This window comes from Mastomys coucha, unplaced genomic scaffold (genome assembly GCF_008632895.1).
Source record: "Mastomys coucha isolate ucsf_1 unplaced genomic scaffold, UCSF_Mcou_1 pScaffold8, whole genome shotgun sequence".
NCBI classification, from domain to species: domain Eukaryota; kingdom Metazoa; phylum Chordata; class Mammalia; order Rodentia; family Muridae; genus Mastomys; species Mastomys coucha.
The window spans coordinates 52,124,549-52,142,468 of NW_022196914.1; the positions used below are offsets into that span (position 1 = coordinate 52,124,549).

Below are 17,920 nucleotides of genomic sequence, written 5' to 3' on the forward strand. Positions count from 1 at the left end.
TCTGTTCCTCCCTCCCTCTCTCTTTCCCTCCCCCCCCACACACATCACATCACATCACATCACATCACATGTTTATAGACACATACATTACAGTTCAGGATTCAAATATGAGACAGAACATGATTTTTTTTTTCTTTTTGAGTTTGAGTCACCTCAGTTAATAGTATACTTTCTAAGTCTATCCATTTTCCTTCAAATTCCATAATTTCACTTTTCTTTACAACTGAGTAATACTCCATTGTGTATATGTACTGCTTTTTCTTTATCCATTTGTCTGTCAGTGGACTTCTAGGATGGTTCTGTTTCCTTGCTATTATGAATAGAATAGCAGTAAATACAGATATGTAAGAATTTTGTGCTAGGATATGCCTGGGAGTAGTATAGCTGAGCCATACTGTAATTATATTTCTAATTTTTTGAGGAACCTCCACACTGAAGTCCATAGTGTCTGCATTGGATTGCACTCCGTCAGAGTGAGCTCAGTAAGGTTCCTCTTTTGTTGGAGCCTCACCACGGTGTTTGTCACATTGCTGAATGAGAGTTATCTGACTAGAGAGAGATGGTCTCCCACAGTAGTCTTAAATTGCTTCCCATAATGACTAGGGATTTTGAACATTTCAAAAATATTTACTGGCCATTTGTGTTCCTTCTTTTGAGACCTGTTGAATTCCCTAGCCCATTTATTGATAGGCAGGAGTTTGGGGGTTTTTTTGTTTTGTTTTTTTGAGGAACAGCATGGTTTAATTTTTGTAGTTCTTTATACATTCTGAATATTAGATCCTTTTGTCAAAACAAGAGGTGTCCATTGCTGTTTTATTTCTAGGCCCTCTCTTCTGTTCTATTGGTTTGCCTTTCCATATCCCTGTATAAGCCTGCCTGTATCAAACTATATCTAGTTATGCTCTCTCTATTCATGGTTGTCTTAGGTTTTCTTTTCCTGTAATATAAAAACATGACCTAAAGCAGCCTGATGAGGGAAGGGCTTATTTTCTATTATATTTTCCAGTCACAGTCCATCACTGTGGAAGTCAGAGTAGGAACTTAAGGCAGGAACTGAAGCAGAAGCCATGAAAGAGTGCTGAGTGATAGTTTGCTTCTCATAGCTTGCTCAGCCCGCTTTCTTATACCACCTAGGACCACCAACCAGTCCAGAGGCACAACCACATACAGTAAGCTGGGCCCACCCACATCAATCATCAATCAAGACAATGCACCACACGCATGCCTACAGGCCAGTCTGATGGAGGTATTTTCTCAGTTCAGGTTCCACTTTCCAAAATGACTCTAGTTTGTATCCAGTTGATATTAAACTAACCAGTACAATTGATCTTTTGTGAGGTTAGCATATTAACTAACCCATGACATTCAACTAAAACTTTTTTTTTATTTGTCTTCAAGACAGTATGACATTAGTAGGTGGTATAACAGTATTACAATATAAAACATCATAATTTTTCAAACGCCCCACAGCCTTTGAAATTTCAAACACTTCAAAAATTCAGTCTCTTTAAAATATCTAAAGTTTTTTTCAGTGTTCAAAATTTCTATAAAATACCCAAAGTTTCTCTAAAATATCCAAGTGTAAAATATTCTAAGTCTCTCTAAAATTCTACAGTCTTTCAACTGTTGACTCCTATAAAATCTAAAATAAGTTACATACTTTCTTAATCAAAAAGAGAAGAACCAGGACACAGTCACAGTCTGACCGGAGCAACACCGAAGTGGAACAGTATAAAAAGTTTCAGGACTCCTCCCTCCCAGTCCTCCGAGCTCTTCTGAAGGGCTCCATTGCTTGATCTCTGCCACTGTTGGCTCACACAGCTTGTCTTCTAGCTTCAAGGCCAGCTCCATTCTGCAATGGCTACTGTCCTTGGCAGCTGTCCTATGGTACTCACATCTCTAAAATGTTGGGGTCTGTAGTACAGTATGGCTGCCAGCTTACCAGGAACCTCTGATGGCCTCTCCTCAGGAACTCTGAATGACCATGTGGTTTCAGGCCTCTACTTCTGTCTATGAGCCCTTCAAGCATGTGGCTTCTACTGAAACTGAGGTTTCACCTTCACCAGTGGCCACACAGTCAGTGCCAAGCTTCATGTCATCTTCAGTACTTCAATAGGAAGCTCTTACAAAATCTAAGTTCTGCTGCTAACAAGGGTACAACCTTGGCCAGCTGTGGTCCACAGCTTTTGTGTGCTGATCCTGAAGAAACACTTCCCATAAGATTTTGTCTCAGTGATGCTGGTCTCTCCTTGATAATTGCTAATTTATCAGTTCCAGCTAACTGATATTGATTGTCCCAACAAAACAAAGTGTCTTGGAAATCACAGCAAATTCTTCATCCATGGCTGACCAGAACCACATATCGTTCATTTAACGATCTCTCCATCAGGTCTCTCCATCAGCTGCACTGTTTTTGGTATCTGGATCAGCCAAGTTCCCACAAATCAGCCTACTGAGCTCTGAGCACTCAGCGCTTTTCCCGCATAAACTAATAGGGTTCCAGCATAATCCATCCCAAAATATGTAGTCAGGTCTGCCATGAACCTAGCGCAAATTTAGTTTTACTTAGGGTTTCTGTTGTGATAAAACCCTGTGACCTAAAACAGTGTGGTAGAGGAAACAGTTTGTTGAACCTGACTGCTTACAGTCCCACCCTTCTAGTCAGGGTGGGAACTCATACCTGGCCGCATGAACCAAAGCAGTAGCCATGGCAGAGTACTGCTGACTGGCTTGCTCTCCTAACAGATTGTTCAGTCTGCTCTTTGTGCATCATCTCGGACCATCAGCCCAGGTGTTTAACTGTCTGAAGTGAGCTGAGCCCACCCAATAGCAGTCATCAACACATACCCCACAGGCTTGTCTATGGGCCAATATAGTGGGGATATTTTCTCAGTTGATGTTACCTCTTCCCAAGTGACTCTAATGTGTCAAATTGATATAAAACTAACCAGAAATATAGTGTATTGTGGTTCCATATAAATTCTTGGATTTCTTTGTTACAGTTCTGTGAAGAATGACATCAGAATCCTGATGGAATTTCATTCAGTCTGTAGATGACTACTGGTAGTGTAGTTATTTTCATGATATTAATTCATGGCATTTGCCACTTAGGACCATAAAAATGCTTTGTATTTATCCACTGTCTTAGTAAAGGTTTCTGTTGCTATGAAGTGACAGTATGACCAAGGCAACTCTTATAAAGGAAAATATTTCAATGGAGCTGGCTTACAGTTTCAGAGGTTTAATCTATTATCATCATGGCATTAAGCATGACAGTATTGAAGCAGGAGAAGGAGCTAAAACTTACACATCCTGATCCACAGGCAGCAGAAGGAAACTGTGAGCCACTCTGGGTGTAGTTTGAGCATAGGAGACCTCAAAGCCCGCCTCCTCAGTGACATACTTCCTCTAACAAGGCCACACCTCCTACTAGTACCAAACCCATGGGCCAAGAATTCAAAAGAAGAGTCTGTGGGAGCCATACCTGTTGAAACCGCTGCAGCTAGTATTTTTTTCTTTCATCTTTTCCCAGCATTTTGACTTTTCAGTGTAAAGGTCTTTAATTTCTTTAATTAGGTTTATTTTTAGCTCCTTTTTGGAATAACATACTATTTATAATTTCTTTATTTGGGCATTCATGTTCATATATATGAAGGCTAGTGATTATTGATTGTGTGTCCTAACACCTTATTTAAAATGTTTCTTAGATCTAAAAGTTTCCTGTTGGATTCTGAAGGATCTTTTAAGTATAGATAGAGCTAGTTTAACATACTGCTTTCTTATTTTTACTCCTTGTGTATCTTCTTCTCATCTAGCCTTGTATCTGAGACATAGAGCACTACATAGAATAACAGACTGAAAGTGTCTTCCTCTTTTCAGGGGAGATAATATCAGTAATTTTTCCTATCATATAGCATTGGTATAAGATGCTCCAAGTGCACAGATGCTCTGTATTTTGGCCTAGCTCTTGGAGCAGCCCCTTCTTCAAGGGATCTTGATTCTTTTGATAAGCACAGCATTTAACCATCATGATCTGGCCAATTGGTCTTTTGGGGAGGGGGCTCCACTGCCTTTAGACACTTGTGGTAACGAAAGAGCTTGGAAAATATCTATGTATGTGCACAATAAATTCATACTCTGTACATACATATGCAACAAATATTATACATTCAACAGTCAAATTTAAATCTGATACCTTGGGTTATTCTCTGTTTCTTGTCTAGGATTTTCAGTATCTTATCCAACAGTAAGAAGTGTGGCCTTTATTATTGACAATGATTTTCTTATACAGTTAATCAGCATATTTATTTGCCTAATCTAATTCATCTTCCAAGTACACTTCCTGCTATCTCAGTGTGGTGCTGGTGCTGCCTGAGGACACCCTTGTGTAGATGGAACACAACAGCAAGAAAAACTACACATAATACAAAAATACTTAAGACACTGAACAATATACATCAGAATTATCTACTTACTGATATTGATACAATGAATAATGGATCATTGATGAAATCTGAGAGGAAATAAAAATTCTTATAGTCAAATGACAGCACACTATATCATCTCTTGGCACACAGCCAAGGTAGCCACAAAAGACAAGTTTTATATATAGGGGCTTATATTAAAAAAAATTGAGACATCTCAAATATCCTAATGATGTACTCAAAATTCTAGAAGAATTAAAAGCCAGTCCCAAACCCAGCATATGGCAAGAAATAGTAAAAATTGAAAGAAATGAATTAAAGATTAAAAGAACACATAAAATCAAAGATGTCAGTCCTTCGAAAAGGTAAATAATACTGAAAACCCTTAGCTAAACTGACAAAAAGAGGCAAAAGACCTACATTAAGGCTACCTATAACAAACTATTACATCTGGATGATTTCCTAAATTGAAATATCCAGATGCTGAGGCTTGACAACCACACTTGCTCTCAAAAAAAATCTCAAAGAAGATTTATAATGTGGGAGATGGCAGCGCGGAGGTTAATGTTGACCTCTGAGGACTCTGGGTTGGCATATATGAGAATGCTTCATAAGTGAACTTATACAGTTGTAAGATTTTCCCAAGAGTCAGTAAGAAATTGATCCCAAACATATCTCAAATATGTCAGTTTTTAAAAAGAGATTTTAGTTTAGTTTTGTTTTTTTTTAATAGTTGGCATTTAATATCACTAATTAAAAGCATGAATAGAAAAAAACCCTTAAGTTTGGTATAGGTGGAAGTTAGTATGTGAGTGTACTGTGACTAACACAAGGATGGTACCAGTAGACAGGCTGGTGTGGACAGGGCAGAGTTCAGAGGCCTACACGGAGAACCATGGACAATGAAGGAATACTGAGAGTGGGAGAAATAGGGTTCCTCAGGAAGAGCAGGCCAATCAATTATCTAAAACTAAATGGTCAGCACTGAAAACATACTTACAGGTAACACTATGCAAACAGAGCATCTTATGTTTATGTATTTAGGAATCATAATTACTTTAGGAATAATTACACCTCATCCATATATATATTTGTGTATATATATATGTACATGCACTATATATACATATACATCATATGTATATATCAATACATATATATGTCAGGTGTAATTATTTCTAAATTAATTGTATATGCATATATATGTATGGTGTGTGTGTGTGTGTGTGTGTGTGTGTGTGTGTGTGTGTAAAAGGATTATTGAAAATAGAGTCCATGAATTTGAAAGAGAACAAGGAGAAGTATATGGGAGAGTTTGGAGGAAGGAAAAGGAAGGGGGAAATGATATAGTTATACTTTGTTCTCCAAAAACAAATAATTTTTAAAGAAATAATTTTTAAATGGATCTGGAATGCCCTTATAATTGCATGCTCAGTAACTGTATATTGTATATACTTTCAAACAAAAGCAACAACAAATCCAGGAATTAAGAGAAGAAAATGATGGGAAACTAGAGCCCTGTGCTACCTGCCATGATGGCAATGAAAGAGATGCTCCAAATTTGGGTGCATAGTTGTTAGATTTCTTTTTAAAATATTTGAATATTTAATTAGGTAAGATTTTCTAGTTAAGTTTAATTAGAGGATCTTTATGGAAAGGTATTTCAGTATCCTTACTAAATTAAATTAAAATTTGAAGATGGCATTGTACTTGTAAGGAAGAAATAGGATGGCTTATTGTAGACTTGTTTCCAAAATATTTATGTACAAGACTGAATAAAGTAGAATTCCTCCTCCTCCTCCTTCCCTTTCTCTCTTTCTCTATTTATTTCCTTCCTCCCTCCCTCCTTCCCTTTCTTCCTTTCTTCTTCCCTCTCTCCCTCCTTCCCTCCACATCTCTCTCTTTCTCCTTCCTTCCTTCCTTCCTTCCTTTCTTTTTTTTTCTTTCAGACTGCTTTTTGTACAGCCTTTGCTGTCCATGAACTCACTCAGTAGACCTGACTACCTTGAACTCAGATATCTGCCTGCATTTGCTTCCCACCACACCTGGCTATCTGTCTGTCTATCTGTCTGTCTGTCTGTCTGTCTGCCTATCTATCTATCCATCCATCCATCCAAGTCAAGGCCTCTTTAGGCTGTCCTGAAACTAGCTCTGCATACCAGGCTGACCTTGAACTCACAGAAATCTACCTGAAGGTTTGTTGGCACCACCATCAGCTAAAAACAGAATTTCTTTTACAACAAAAATCTTATATTAATATACAAGGATGTAATTTATAATATGAAATTGAAAGATCTTGGGAGAAACCCAAGTGCATTCTGTAGTTGCAGAAACTTAAAGGGGGAAATGTTAAAGTACATATTTTATAAATACTTACAATATTACTTTTTATTTTTGTTTTTCTAATTTGCTAGGCACTTGGAGGTGTTCCAGGAAGTCAGCCATTACTCCCCAGTGGAATGGACCCAACACGACAACAAGGTAGAAGTGAAACTGATTTGCTGAACTAGTGAGGAGATTCATTAAGAACTTAATTGATATAAATATTCCATGAGTTTATCAGCCGTACTTTCACAGCAACATGGCTAAATGGTTTGTATTTCCAGCTAACTCTAAATTGTGGACCCTAACAGAGCAGAGGTGCTGACATAAGAAACAGAATATTGAAATGTCTAAAGCCTGTGTGTGACTTGGGACAAACAGGATGTTAGGTGATTAAGGTCATCAGCCCCTTTCCTTTTTCAGATGAGGACTTAGTGATGTAGAGAGGAACGTGCAAAGTCACAGTGACTTCATTCATTCAACAGTCCCAGTAACCTGCTCCTTCCTTGGAGATATTTAGGTGCCATGGATAGCTAAGGCTGTATTCCAGGAAATAATTGTCCTAAAGAAAGAAGAGCAAAGGCTATAAAAGAAGCAATTCAATGCAGAGAAGGAAGAAAATTTTAGCTAAGAAACCAATAAAGAGTAGGTGATAGCCAGAGCTGGAAGTGATGGTTACAAACACCAAAATAAGCTGGTGGCATGCTCAGGAATGGGATGGGTCTACATAAGAAGGGGAGACCAGCCTCTAGCTTAATGCACATAGCTGTTCTGTTGCTAATCATTTCATACTTCTTTAGGACATCCAAATATGGGTGGACCAATGCAGAGAATGACTCCTCCAAGAGGAATGGTGCCCTTAGGACCACAGGTAAATATTATCAGCCCAGAAGTGAGACACTGGGCTGCTGCCTCCTGATGAGATGGCCTTGTTTGCTAGGTCTTAGCATATGTACTGAAGTGTTGGCAGACCTTGGGAGTAATGGCATTGGACACATAGATCTCATGTAAAATCCTGAAAGAAAATGTACACTAAAAGAAAATGTATGAATACTTTCTTTGCAAAAAGTTTGTTTTTTTCTGTTTGTATTAGCACTATCTTTTTTTCTATTTCTATTAATATGGAGGAAATGAAGTACCTTGGTGTAAATTTACCTCAGAAACCATAAATACTAACAATAACCCTAAAAAGTTATACCATACAAAAAGGGGTTAAAGAAAATTAATTATAAATAAATACCATGCATTTAAACAAAAGCAAGTGCTCATGACAGGATAGAAAAGTTGATGTAAGATCATTTGGAATGACAGGTATCTCATGCCACAGTCACTGCAGATCAATCCTATCAGGTAAAATTTATGCATCAAAAACGGTAAACTTCATTTCCTGAAAGATAATGACAAATACTTCCTACAACAGACATTTTACCATGTGGCTACCACCCAAGGGTAGACTGCCCTGTCTCTTTATACCTGTAGTATAGAAACGGGCTCTGGAATGGTGTTTGTAGCCTTATGCACAGACAGGCAGGCAGGCAGGCAGGCAGGCAGATCCATTTGTCTTGTTTGAGACGGGGTCTTACTTTGTACCTTGGCTGGCCTGGAGCTCATTCTGTAGGCCAGACTGGCCTTGAGCTTGCAGAGATCCTTCTGGCTCTCCCTAGACTGCTAGGATCAAGGCTTGTGCTGCTGATCAGTCCCTGTTATCTTTCCATAAATATCACTTCTGTAGGTTTTGACCTTAAGGTATGTGTAGTAAAGAGAGTTAGTCATTTTTGGGAGCAACTGAAGAGTGAAACAAAGAAATATACTTAGCATAATGGACCTTGAGTCCTATGAGGTAAGCAAGTGCACACAGACCATAGTGACAATGTGGTTAATGCGTATCGTGGGCTGAAGACAGAAACACTTACCCCAAGTCCAGGCAGATCTACAGTCTGTTTCCATCTAAGGACAGCAGCAGAAAATGATTTCAAAATAGCTTCAAGAGAAAAGCAAAATTATTTCATCAAAAAAATACCTTTTGATATTATATTTGAAATAACTTTCTCCTTTGTTTCTATGTGTTATGTAGCTAACCTGTGTCCTTAAAATCAGCAAGTTCCATGGGATTAATGGAAAAAGTCACTTAAATTATACAGCTATTTAAATTTTTACTAGAAGTTTGAAGTGTAAGTAAGCTACATACAAGGAACATTTAAAAATTAGATAGGGTAGATAAATGTGAAATAAGAATGTACAACTCACAAATAGAGTGAACAAATTCCATATATCTAAATACAACCTAAAATGTAGAATTTAGCTTACTACAGGATAAAACTTTTTAATAATTAAACCGTTAAAGTCTCCAGGCAGATAGAGCCTGAGTGCCATTTTGTGAGGAGCATTGCTTTTAGAAGAGAGATTAGACCAGATGGAATAGTACAAATGCCATCAGCTTCAAGTGAGCTCGTCCCTTTCTGCCTTTGTTAAACCACTTGGAAAGCCTTTTGTTATTCTTTCTTTTCTTCTTGATTACTTTGTGATTTAGAATATTATTCACAAAATGAAAATATTTTATATCTATAAATCATGTATTATATTGGATAATCTCTTGTTTCCTATGACAATTCAGATTAATTAACTGATCATGACTGAAGGCCTACTGTGTGTCAGACATTTGACTTGACTGTTGAGTATAAAAAGGTTAATGAAATGGGATTTCTGTTTTCAAGGTGCATACTATTGACCAGGAAATATAGCTGCATTTAGAAGGGCTATGATCTAATACTAAAAACCTAGAAGACAAAGTATGTCCCCCTGTGTAGTTGTTCAAGGAGTCAATATATGAGCAGAAAAGTGGTGCTTAGAGCTGAGGAAACCTGGGGCATGAGGGGAAAGGGTTCAGTTATGTTCTATTAACATTCATGAAAAAAAATTAATAGCTACAGTTTTTAAGTAGCAAGTGCCATGTTTTAATTCATCGAATATTCTGGTAATTTATATCTCATTTTATTCTACCAAAAGTCTACATGGAAATTAATATTATTGCCATACAGGTAAGGAAATAGGCTAAGAGAATCAGTTGCTCATATAAAATAGTTGCTACTGTCATATACACCTGTATTTCCTGAACTCCAGAGGCTGAAGCAGGACAATCTCAAGCCCAAGGCCAACTGGACTCTGTAGGAAGACCCTGTGTCACAAAGGCAGAGGCTTGGAGAGGCCATGGTGCTATGGCAGTAGAGATGCAGGCTAATGTATTTCTATGCCCAGGGCTCCAAGGAAATTCCATGGAATGTTCCATTTCGTAAAACTCACAGATCAGAAGAAAGGTGCAGCCTTCCTTGTGCAGTGTCCATGCCTTAATTTACCACATACATGCGGCTCCATAATCCTTTGCTAATTATTATCTCTACTATTCCCATGCTTGACCCAAATTAGCTGGCTTTTTAACTGAAGACTGGTGTAGTTAGAATGATTCATTACTGCTTACACACTTGACTGTAAGCAATATTTCCTTACAGTGAAAGCAAATGAGCAACAGGAGGAGCACTAGGCAGGCAACTGAGTGATGCTGTTAATCAAGAATGTCATTCTATCTAGAGTTAACCACCTTTCTCATTGATTCATTTCCTTGTCCTCCTAATACCTCCAAAGTGTTCCTGTAGGATGAGTGAACATGGTTATGAAAGTATAGCTTCTTTAATTTGGAAAAATCCAGTAGGTTAGAGATAAGTTGAAAATGTAGGAGATAAGCAGAAAGCGTACGCCGGGGCTGGGTTATGAAGAACTTATAGGGACACATTGAGGAGTTTGGACTTATTTGACAGATAATCTGGGTCATCAACTCTTAAATGACATAGGTAATACTGTGATTTAAAAAAAAATGCCTGAGGAAGTATACAGAATAAACTGGGGAGAAAAACTCAGTTAAGATAATGCAGCCTTCCCACTGAAGCGGAGCACCATGTTGGACTTTCACTACTTCAGTCCGCAGGCTCCGGCAGATGACCACGTAGGACATTTTTAAAAAGGAAAAGCCATCAAAGAATTTCTGGAAACTTCTAGCATGGACTGTTATATAGTAGGTGATGCTAAAGGCCTATGAAAGAGTAAACATAAAGTACGTCAGCCACAGCAGACGACAGTGTGGTGTTCGGTGTGCGCTGCACGTGGGCAGCAGCCAGGCAGAACCAACACTGTCAACTTAGGATAAAGTAGATTCAAAATCCTAAGGAATAAGCAGTATTTGAACAGATTGTAGCAGATAAGATTACCTGTGAATGTGCATTAATTGAAAATAATACTGTTGCTGAAACTTGAGGAAAAGCAATATTTAAATTATGATCAAAACTGAAGAAGCCAGCAATGTAACTGGAGTAGAACGGTCAAAAGAGGAAGATTAGCATCAGGAAACCAAATGTGAAAGTCATTGACTGTGTTAAATGTATTAACATGATAACCAGAAAAGTCACATTTAACCTTTGTTGTCAACTAAAGTAAGCTAACATGAAATATGATGTGCATATAAAAACCTTTGAACTGCCCTTTCTTCTCCTTTAATGTACACAGTAGGTATTGCTCAAATTTATTGGGTCACATAAGTCATACATGAATATTTTCAGTATGCTTTAGTTCTCAGATAGTTTGGTGTTTGTAAAGAGTGCATTTTCATGTTGGATATCTTACTCTGAATAGAAGCTTATATTCAACATTCTTGGGTTGGGTTTACCTGTTGTATTTCTTTTCAGACTGCGTGAAATTGTTTTTATCTAATAGTTTCAAACCTGTTGAATTAATAATTCATCTAAAAAGAATTTTGGACTTATGAGATATTTATTTGAAAAACTAATGTACAGATATTGGATAATTAATGGAGATATGCTAAATGTGATAATTTTGATCATACTTTAGTCATTCAACATGATCCAATGATTTCCCATATTGATAAAACTTTTAAATGGCATTTACCAAAGTAGCTGTGTTAAAATAGAAGCAAAAATACAAGAGTGGACCCTTCAGAGAATGAATTACACAGGCCTTATCCAGTCAGGACTTGTATAGGGAAGTCATTAACCTGCTCTCCTTTCTTTCCCCCCTCCTCTTTGGTTTTGTTTTTTTGTTTTGTGGTAGTCTGACCCTTGGTTATCATTACAGAACTATGGAGGTGCAATGAGACCCCCACTGAATGCTTTAGGTGGCCCTGGAATGCCTGGAATGAACATGTAAGCAAATAAATGCTTATTACTCTGTCTAGTGACTGTTCTGTTTTCTGAAATCCGTGAGTTGGTTGAGCAGCTTGAGGCACCAGTGTCTTTGATCAAAACATGAATGTGGGTTTTGTTTCATTTTCATGACTTACTATCATGTTTTCTCTTCTGATGAAACTTTCAATTGTGTTTGTGCTTTAGGTATCATAATTCACAACATTCAGCCTGTTGCTTTTTAATAATTATGCATAGCTTCATATAGAATCCATATAAACACTATGAAGAGATGCAGACACCTGAACTATATACTATCTCTACAGAAGTTGATACTTGAAAATTTTATGTTAATAAGTTCTTTGTGGTAGCTGACAGTACAGTTAATAAGTCTGATAAACATATGTTTGTGTTTGTGGCATGGGGGCCACTTTCAGAACAAAAGAATTTTCTGTGTTGATGTCCTCTGTATTAAAGAACCATTCACACCACAGGGCTGATGATTCTCTTTGAAAAATCCAAGATGTATGTACCTGGGTGAGGCTCAAACTGAACATGTTTGTTTTACTGCAGTATCCTTTCCAGTCAAAAATAGTAGTTGATGTCTGTTGCAGTGCAATTTGTAAGGAATTTTTATTTCTTTTGCATTTTCCAACCTTCCCTCAAAGGTCTGTATATAGTAGACCTTGTTAATGATTTTTATTAATTCACCAGAGGAGCAGAGGACCACTGAGGTGATGTAGCCCCAGGAGACACCTCCATGCAGACTGTGAGCTTCTCCTCAACTTCACTTCCCAGCTGCCTGCTTTTAGCTCCTTACATATTAAATGAAACAACCCTGCTATCATCTAGCGGCATGAAGACAAGACTGAAATAAGCTCTTTTGATGTATGCAGGGTTTTTAAGCTTCTGAAACCATTTTCATAGGATATAATTTTGACTAAAACTGAAAATAGGTTAATAAGTGGATACCAGGCAGACTCAAAACTAATAGAACAGGGAGAAAAGTAGGTCAAATTTCCCTACAACATCCTTTCACTTTTGCAATAAAAATGGATAGACATGACGTCTGGCTCTTGTTGAACTCCTCAAAGGCCTGCCCTTTTGTTAGTGGTTGCTATAGAAGGATTGGACGATATTTTGTGCTTATGTCAAAGCTGGAGCTCTTACCAGTAGGCAAGAGGAATATCTCAAACTTAATTTAGATTCTCAATTAAAAGTCAATATATTTTAATAAAATTTGAATATTATGATCAACCAGGTTTTTGCAACTGATAAGAACATATCTAATACAATTTGGTATAGTACTCAGCTTTATAATTAGCTGCTTAGTCAACTTGAGATAAACTTGGGTTTTCTGATACATAGTAAAACTTTATTTTATAACTTAAGAGACTCAAATAATTACTAAAAATTATCTAGTTTTTCCCCATATATGCATTTATGTGTTTACATGTGAATATTCTTTAACTCCATGTTTAGTTTTAGTTCAAAACTAAAAATATGGCTGAAACTCTTAGTAGGATTTTTAGGGCTATTTGGACTTCTTAATTAGTCTTCATAGTTTGAAATAATTTCTCTTATATAAGGTTTTATAGCTCTTCAAGAGTATGAAGTCTTACAAGCTTATTCCCATTTTTGTTACTATTCTCTTTTATTTTGAAGTCTTCTGCTTTGTTTTGTTTTGTTTTTTTCATTTTTTTGTAAACTAGGATTCTCTCAGAGACAATGAAAAATACATACATATTTAGGCATAATAAATATTTTCTCTAGCATAGAAACTTTGTAATTAATGAAGTTCTAATCAGCAAGGGTAATCATTGCATTGCTGTTATCTCCCAGGAAATCAAAGATGGACTAAAACAGAAAAATTCAAGGTATCTTCATTATACTCATAAACTGAATTAAAATTCACATCATTACTTACTGTCTTTAAACATGTGGCAACCCCCCCAAACAGTTTTCAGATGGAACCTAAAGCTTTTTTCATGCCATTTTAAAAGAAAAACAAGAAAGAAAACCCCGTTGGACACTTAAAAATTGGAAGATAAGTCATGGTGTTCCTTACTTGCCACTCCTCAATTACCATGGCAATATAACAACAGTGAAAATGGCAGCCTGGGCACCCAAGGGTTAAATGCTGTGTTCTAGCCTGCCACCCTAGCTTTCAGGTGCAGAACTAAACATGCCCAATAAAAAAAATTTACCTTCACTAATGAATGTTCATAAACTGAAAGTTGGTCATCTGGAAAAAGGCTTACAGTTTTGGGAACTAGAGCTCGGGATGAACTGCACAGCTCACTGACATGCATAGTAGCCTTTTGACATTTCTGTAACAGTAACACACTTACAAATGAACACCCAACATTAAGTGGCTTAAAGTAAAATTTACAAACTATGGCCAAAATGCCAGTATTTTCAAGTGCATTACAAATTACTTTTGAAAGGAAGTATCAGTCGCAGAGTACTTGTGGATTGAACAGTTGGACAGGTTTCCACAGGCAGCTCCTTTTGTGGGAGCATTGTGCCTTCAGCCTTGTAGGCCTGTCATTTATAGAACAAGGCGCTACAAGGACCCAAAGGGTTATTTAAGTGAGTGAGTTTCATAAGAGAATTATCTTCATGGTAGTCATGATTCCTATGTCCATCAAAATAGATGCTTACCAAGAATCTTTTACATTTCCTTTTTCTCTTTGCTTTTAAACAAGGCTCATCTGTCTAACTTTCATTCAAAATGATGTTTGTAAAACACTTCCTACATCAGCTGCTTGATAGACCCCAGTGGCTTTAGAGCAAGAGGAGATTACTTGCTTACTTAATTGTTCTTCTTCTTCTTTTTTTTTTTTTTTGGTTTTTCGAGACAGGGTTTTTCTGTGTAGCCCTGGCTGTCCTGGAACTCACTCTGTAGACCAGGCTGGCCTCGGACTCAGAAGTCTACCTGCCTCTGCCTCCCAAGTGCTGGGATTAAAGGCGTGCGCCACCACCGCCCGGCTACTTAATTGTTCTTTAAAACCACTAGGTGTTTGATTCAGCACTATCTGTGGAATTTTTTAGTGTGTTTATATGACTTCATATATAATTCCTGTTATATTAAAATGAAATTTAATATGAAATGCCGTATTCTGGAACTAGATTAATATAAGCAATTGAAGTGATGCTCTTTATAATAAATATAACATTGAACTGATGTTATTTGATTTGTTTCTTTTTTTTTTTTTTTTTTTTTTTTTTTTTTTTTTTTTTTTTTTTGAGAAAGGATTTCTCTGTGAAGCCCTGGCTGTCCTGTAACTCACTTTATGGATCAGGCTGGCCCCAAACTTAGAGATCCACTTGCCTCTACCTTCCAAGTGCTAGAAGTCTTAGATGGGCATGCACAATTGCACCTAGCAGAATTCTTTTCTTTTTAAAGAAAGAATTTATGTTATTTAATTAAATTAAAATTCTGACTTAAAGATTTATTTTCTATATATGAATACACTGTTGCTGTCTTCAGACACACCAGAAGAGGTCATCAGATCCCATTATAGATGGTTGTGAGCCACCATGTGGTTGCTGGGAATTGAACTCAGGACCTCTGAAAGAGCAGCTAGTGTTCTTAACCACTGAGCCATCTCTCCATTCCTATTAGACATATTTTAAATTAAATATTTTATATATCTTATTCATAAGGTCTTTTTTAAAAAAAAATACATTGACTTTGATGCACATGCTACAGCCTGCATGAGGAGGTCAGAGGTGGGTCCTGGGGAACGGGGCTCAGGCCAGGAGGGAGGCTCAATAGCAAGCACCTTTACCTGCTGAGCCATGCTGTGAGCCTGATTCATATAGTTCTTAATTGGTCATATTCAAAGCTATAAGATCACTAACTATATATCATCATAGGACTAAACTTTTCTATGATTTGAATATTTTCTAGAATGTTTTAAGACAAATATTTCTCAGCTTCTTCATTACATTTTATTTTGCATCAGACAAACTATGTGACTACACCTTCCTACTCAGATGTTTTACTTGATCAATGTGCATCGTGTTTTTCATCATTTTATATCTATTGGGACACTGAATCCTATATGTAAACCATCTTTCGAAAGTGTTGAGTAATCAATTATAAACGTGTCACGCCTTTGTCCTTATCATCGGTATCACCTCAGGAGAGATCACACTTGGAACATTTAGAATAGAGCTTAGGGAGGAATTTAAGCCATTTCCCCCTATTTACACCCTAGGGAACACCAAGCTCAAACTAAAGTAGTTGTAAGGATTCCAAGCAAATGCCACTAGTATAATAGGTAACTTGGACATTGTTTTTATTTAATGTTTATTACTTTAGATTTAAGACACCTAGATTCAAGGTGCTTTTTTATTAATCATTTTATTTGTTTACATTTCAAATGTTTTCCCCCTTCCCAGTCCCCCCTCCACAAACCCCACCCCAGTCCCCCTTCCCTTTGTTTCTAAGAGGGTGCTCTTCCACCCACTCCCACCTCACCACTCTATCATTCCCCTTTTCTGGGCCATCAAACTTCCACAGGACCAAGGGCCTCCCCTCCCACTGATGCCAGATGAGGTAGTCCTTTGCTACATATGTAGCAGGAACCATGGACTGGCCCATATATACTCTCTGATTGGTGGCTTAGTCCCTGGGAGTTCTGAGGGGTCTGGTTAATTGATATTGTTGTTCTTCCTATGGGGTTGCAATCCCCTTCAGCTCCTTCAATGTTTCCCCTAACTCTTCCATTGGGGTCCCCAGGCTCTATCCAATGGTTGGCTGTGGTGAAGAAAGGCCATTCAAAGGACATTTTAAAAGTGAAATATTCCACTGCCTTAGTGATTAGTGACTCTAAAGAGAATTTTCAATAACCTAATAAAAGAAGGGAAGTTGAAAATAGTCTACTTTTCATAAAACAGTATTTATTCAAATGTATTTAACACTACAGCCCAGGTATATGAATTTTATTTAATTTGCTGGGCATTAATTTTGTTTTATAGGATATAAAATATAAAACATTCTCCTGAATTCTAAAATAAAGTAATATATTGGCATAGATTATCTCCTTTCATTTTAAGACTTCCTCTCTATACTATCCTCAACTAAAATTATGGACTTTTGAATTTTTAAATTAATAACATTGATAAAGCTATAATCTAAGTTTATATATTAAATGTTGCATCCTATTATATATTATAATAACAAATTTATAGAGGTATAGTGTAGAGCATGCCCATTTAAATCCTCCATCCTTTTCTGGCAGATGATGGTACCGATGGCTTAGTAACTCAGTGGAGCCATGTATGACAGTGGTATGGGCAGTGAGACTAATCCAAGACTCTGTGCTTCCCAGGATTAAGTCACCATTAGCACTAGAGAATACATTACCATAGAAGACTATTTCATGGAAATAGGCAAGTTCACATAGTGCTTACTTGTAATTTAAGAATGTCACTTATGTAGATATTTTACAAATGGTTTCATTTGAATGATATCCAGGTGGCTCATACTGATGTCTTGAATTATTTTTATCTGTTTTCAATCCCTTTTGCTCTAAGACTGCTAAAAATTATTTAGAAAAATATATAGACTAGTATAGGTGCCTTCCATTTTTGTTTATAAAAATAAACAATATTAAACTAACTATACATGAATCTGATTTCTGGGGTAATACTATTTTTTATTCAAGGAAAAACCATTAAGATGACTAGAGTGCTCTCTGAGCTTTACTCTCATGGTGCATGGTAACAAACAGTTCTGTCTGCTGTGGGGCCACTGAGGCTCAGGTTGAATTAATCTGTCATATCATTTTGTAGGGGTCCAGGTGGTGGTAGACCTTGGCCAAACCCAACAAATGCCAATTCAGTGAGTATACATTTTGCACTTTGTAACATTTAGCAGTGAAAAGCCTACTGCTTTTGAGAGCTTCATGATCTGCTGTGTTATGCATTTAAAGTAGTTGCTCAAAAAGCAGGGTTTTTTTATGTTCTTTTAGAAGA

The 17,920-nt window shown here is 37.0% G+C and overlaps 1 protein-coding gene across 7 annotated transcripts in view; it reads left to right on the plus strand.

The window, feature by feature from the left end:
* Ssbp2 (single stranded DNA binding protein 2) overlaps nt 1–17,920 on the plus strand; it is a 211,930-nt gene that overhangs the window by 161,345 nt on the left and 32,665 nt on the right. For 4 of the 7 annotated variants that reach the window (XM_031360763.1, XM_031360761.1, XM_031360764.1 and 1 more), the window contains 4 exons: nt 6,839–6,905; nt 7,547–7,617; nt 11,862–11,953; nt 17,738–17,786. In XM_031360763.1, coding sequence (XP_031216623.1) covers nt 6,839–6,905; nt 7,547–7,617; nt 11,862–11,953; nt 17,738–17,786 — 279 coding nt within the window. The remainder of the gene's footprint in view (nt 1–6,838; nt 6,906–7,546; nt 7,618–11,861; nt 11,954–17,737; nt 17,787–17,920) is intronic. The other 3 variants (XM_031360762.1, XM_031360765.1, XM_031360767.1) reach the window with 2 other exon arrangements.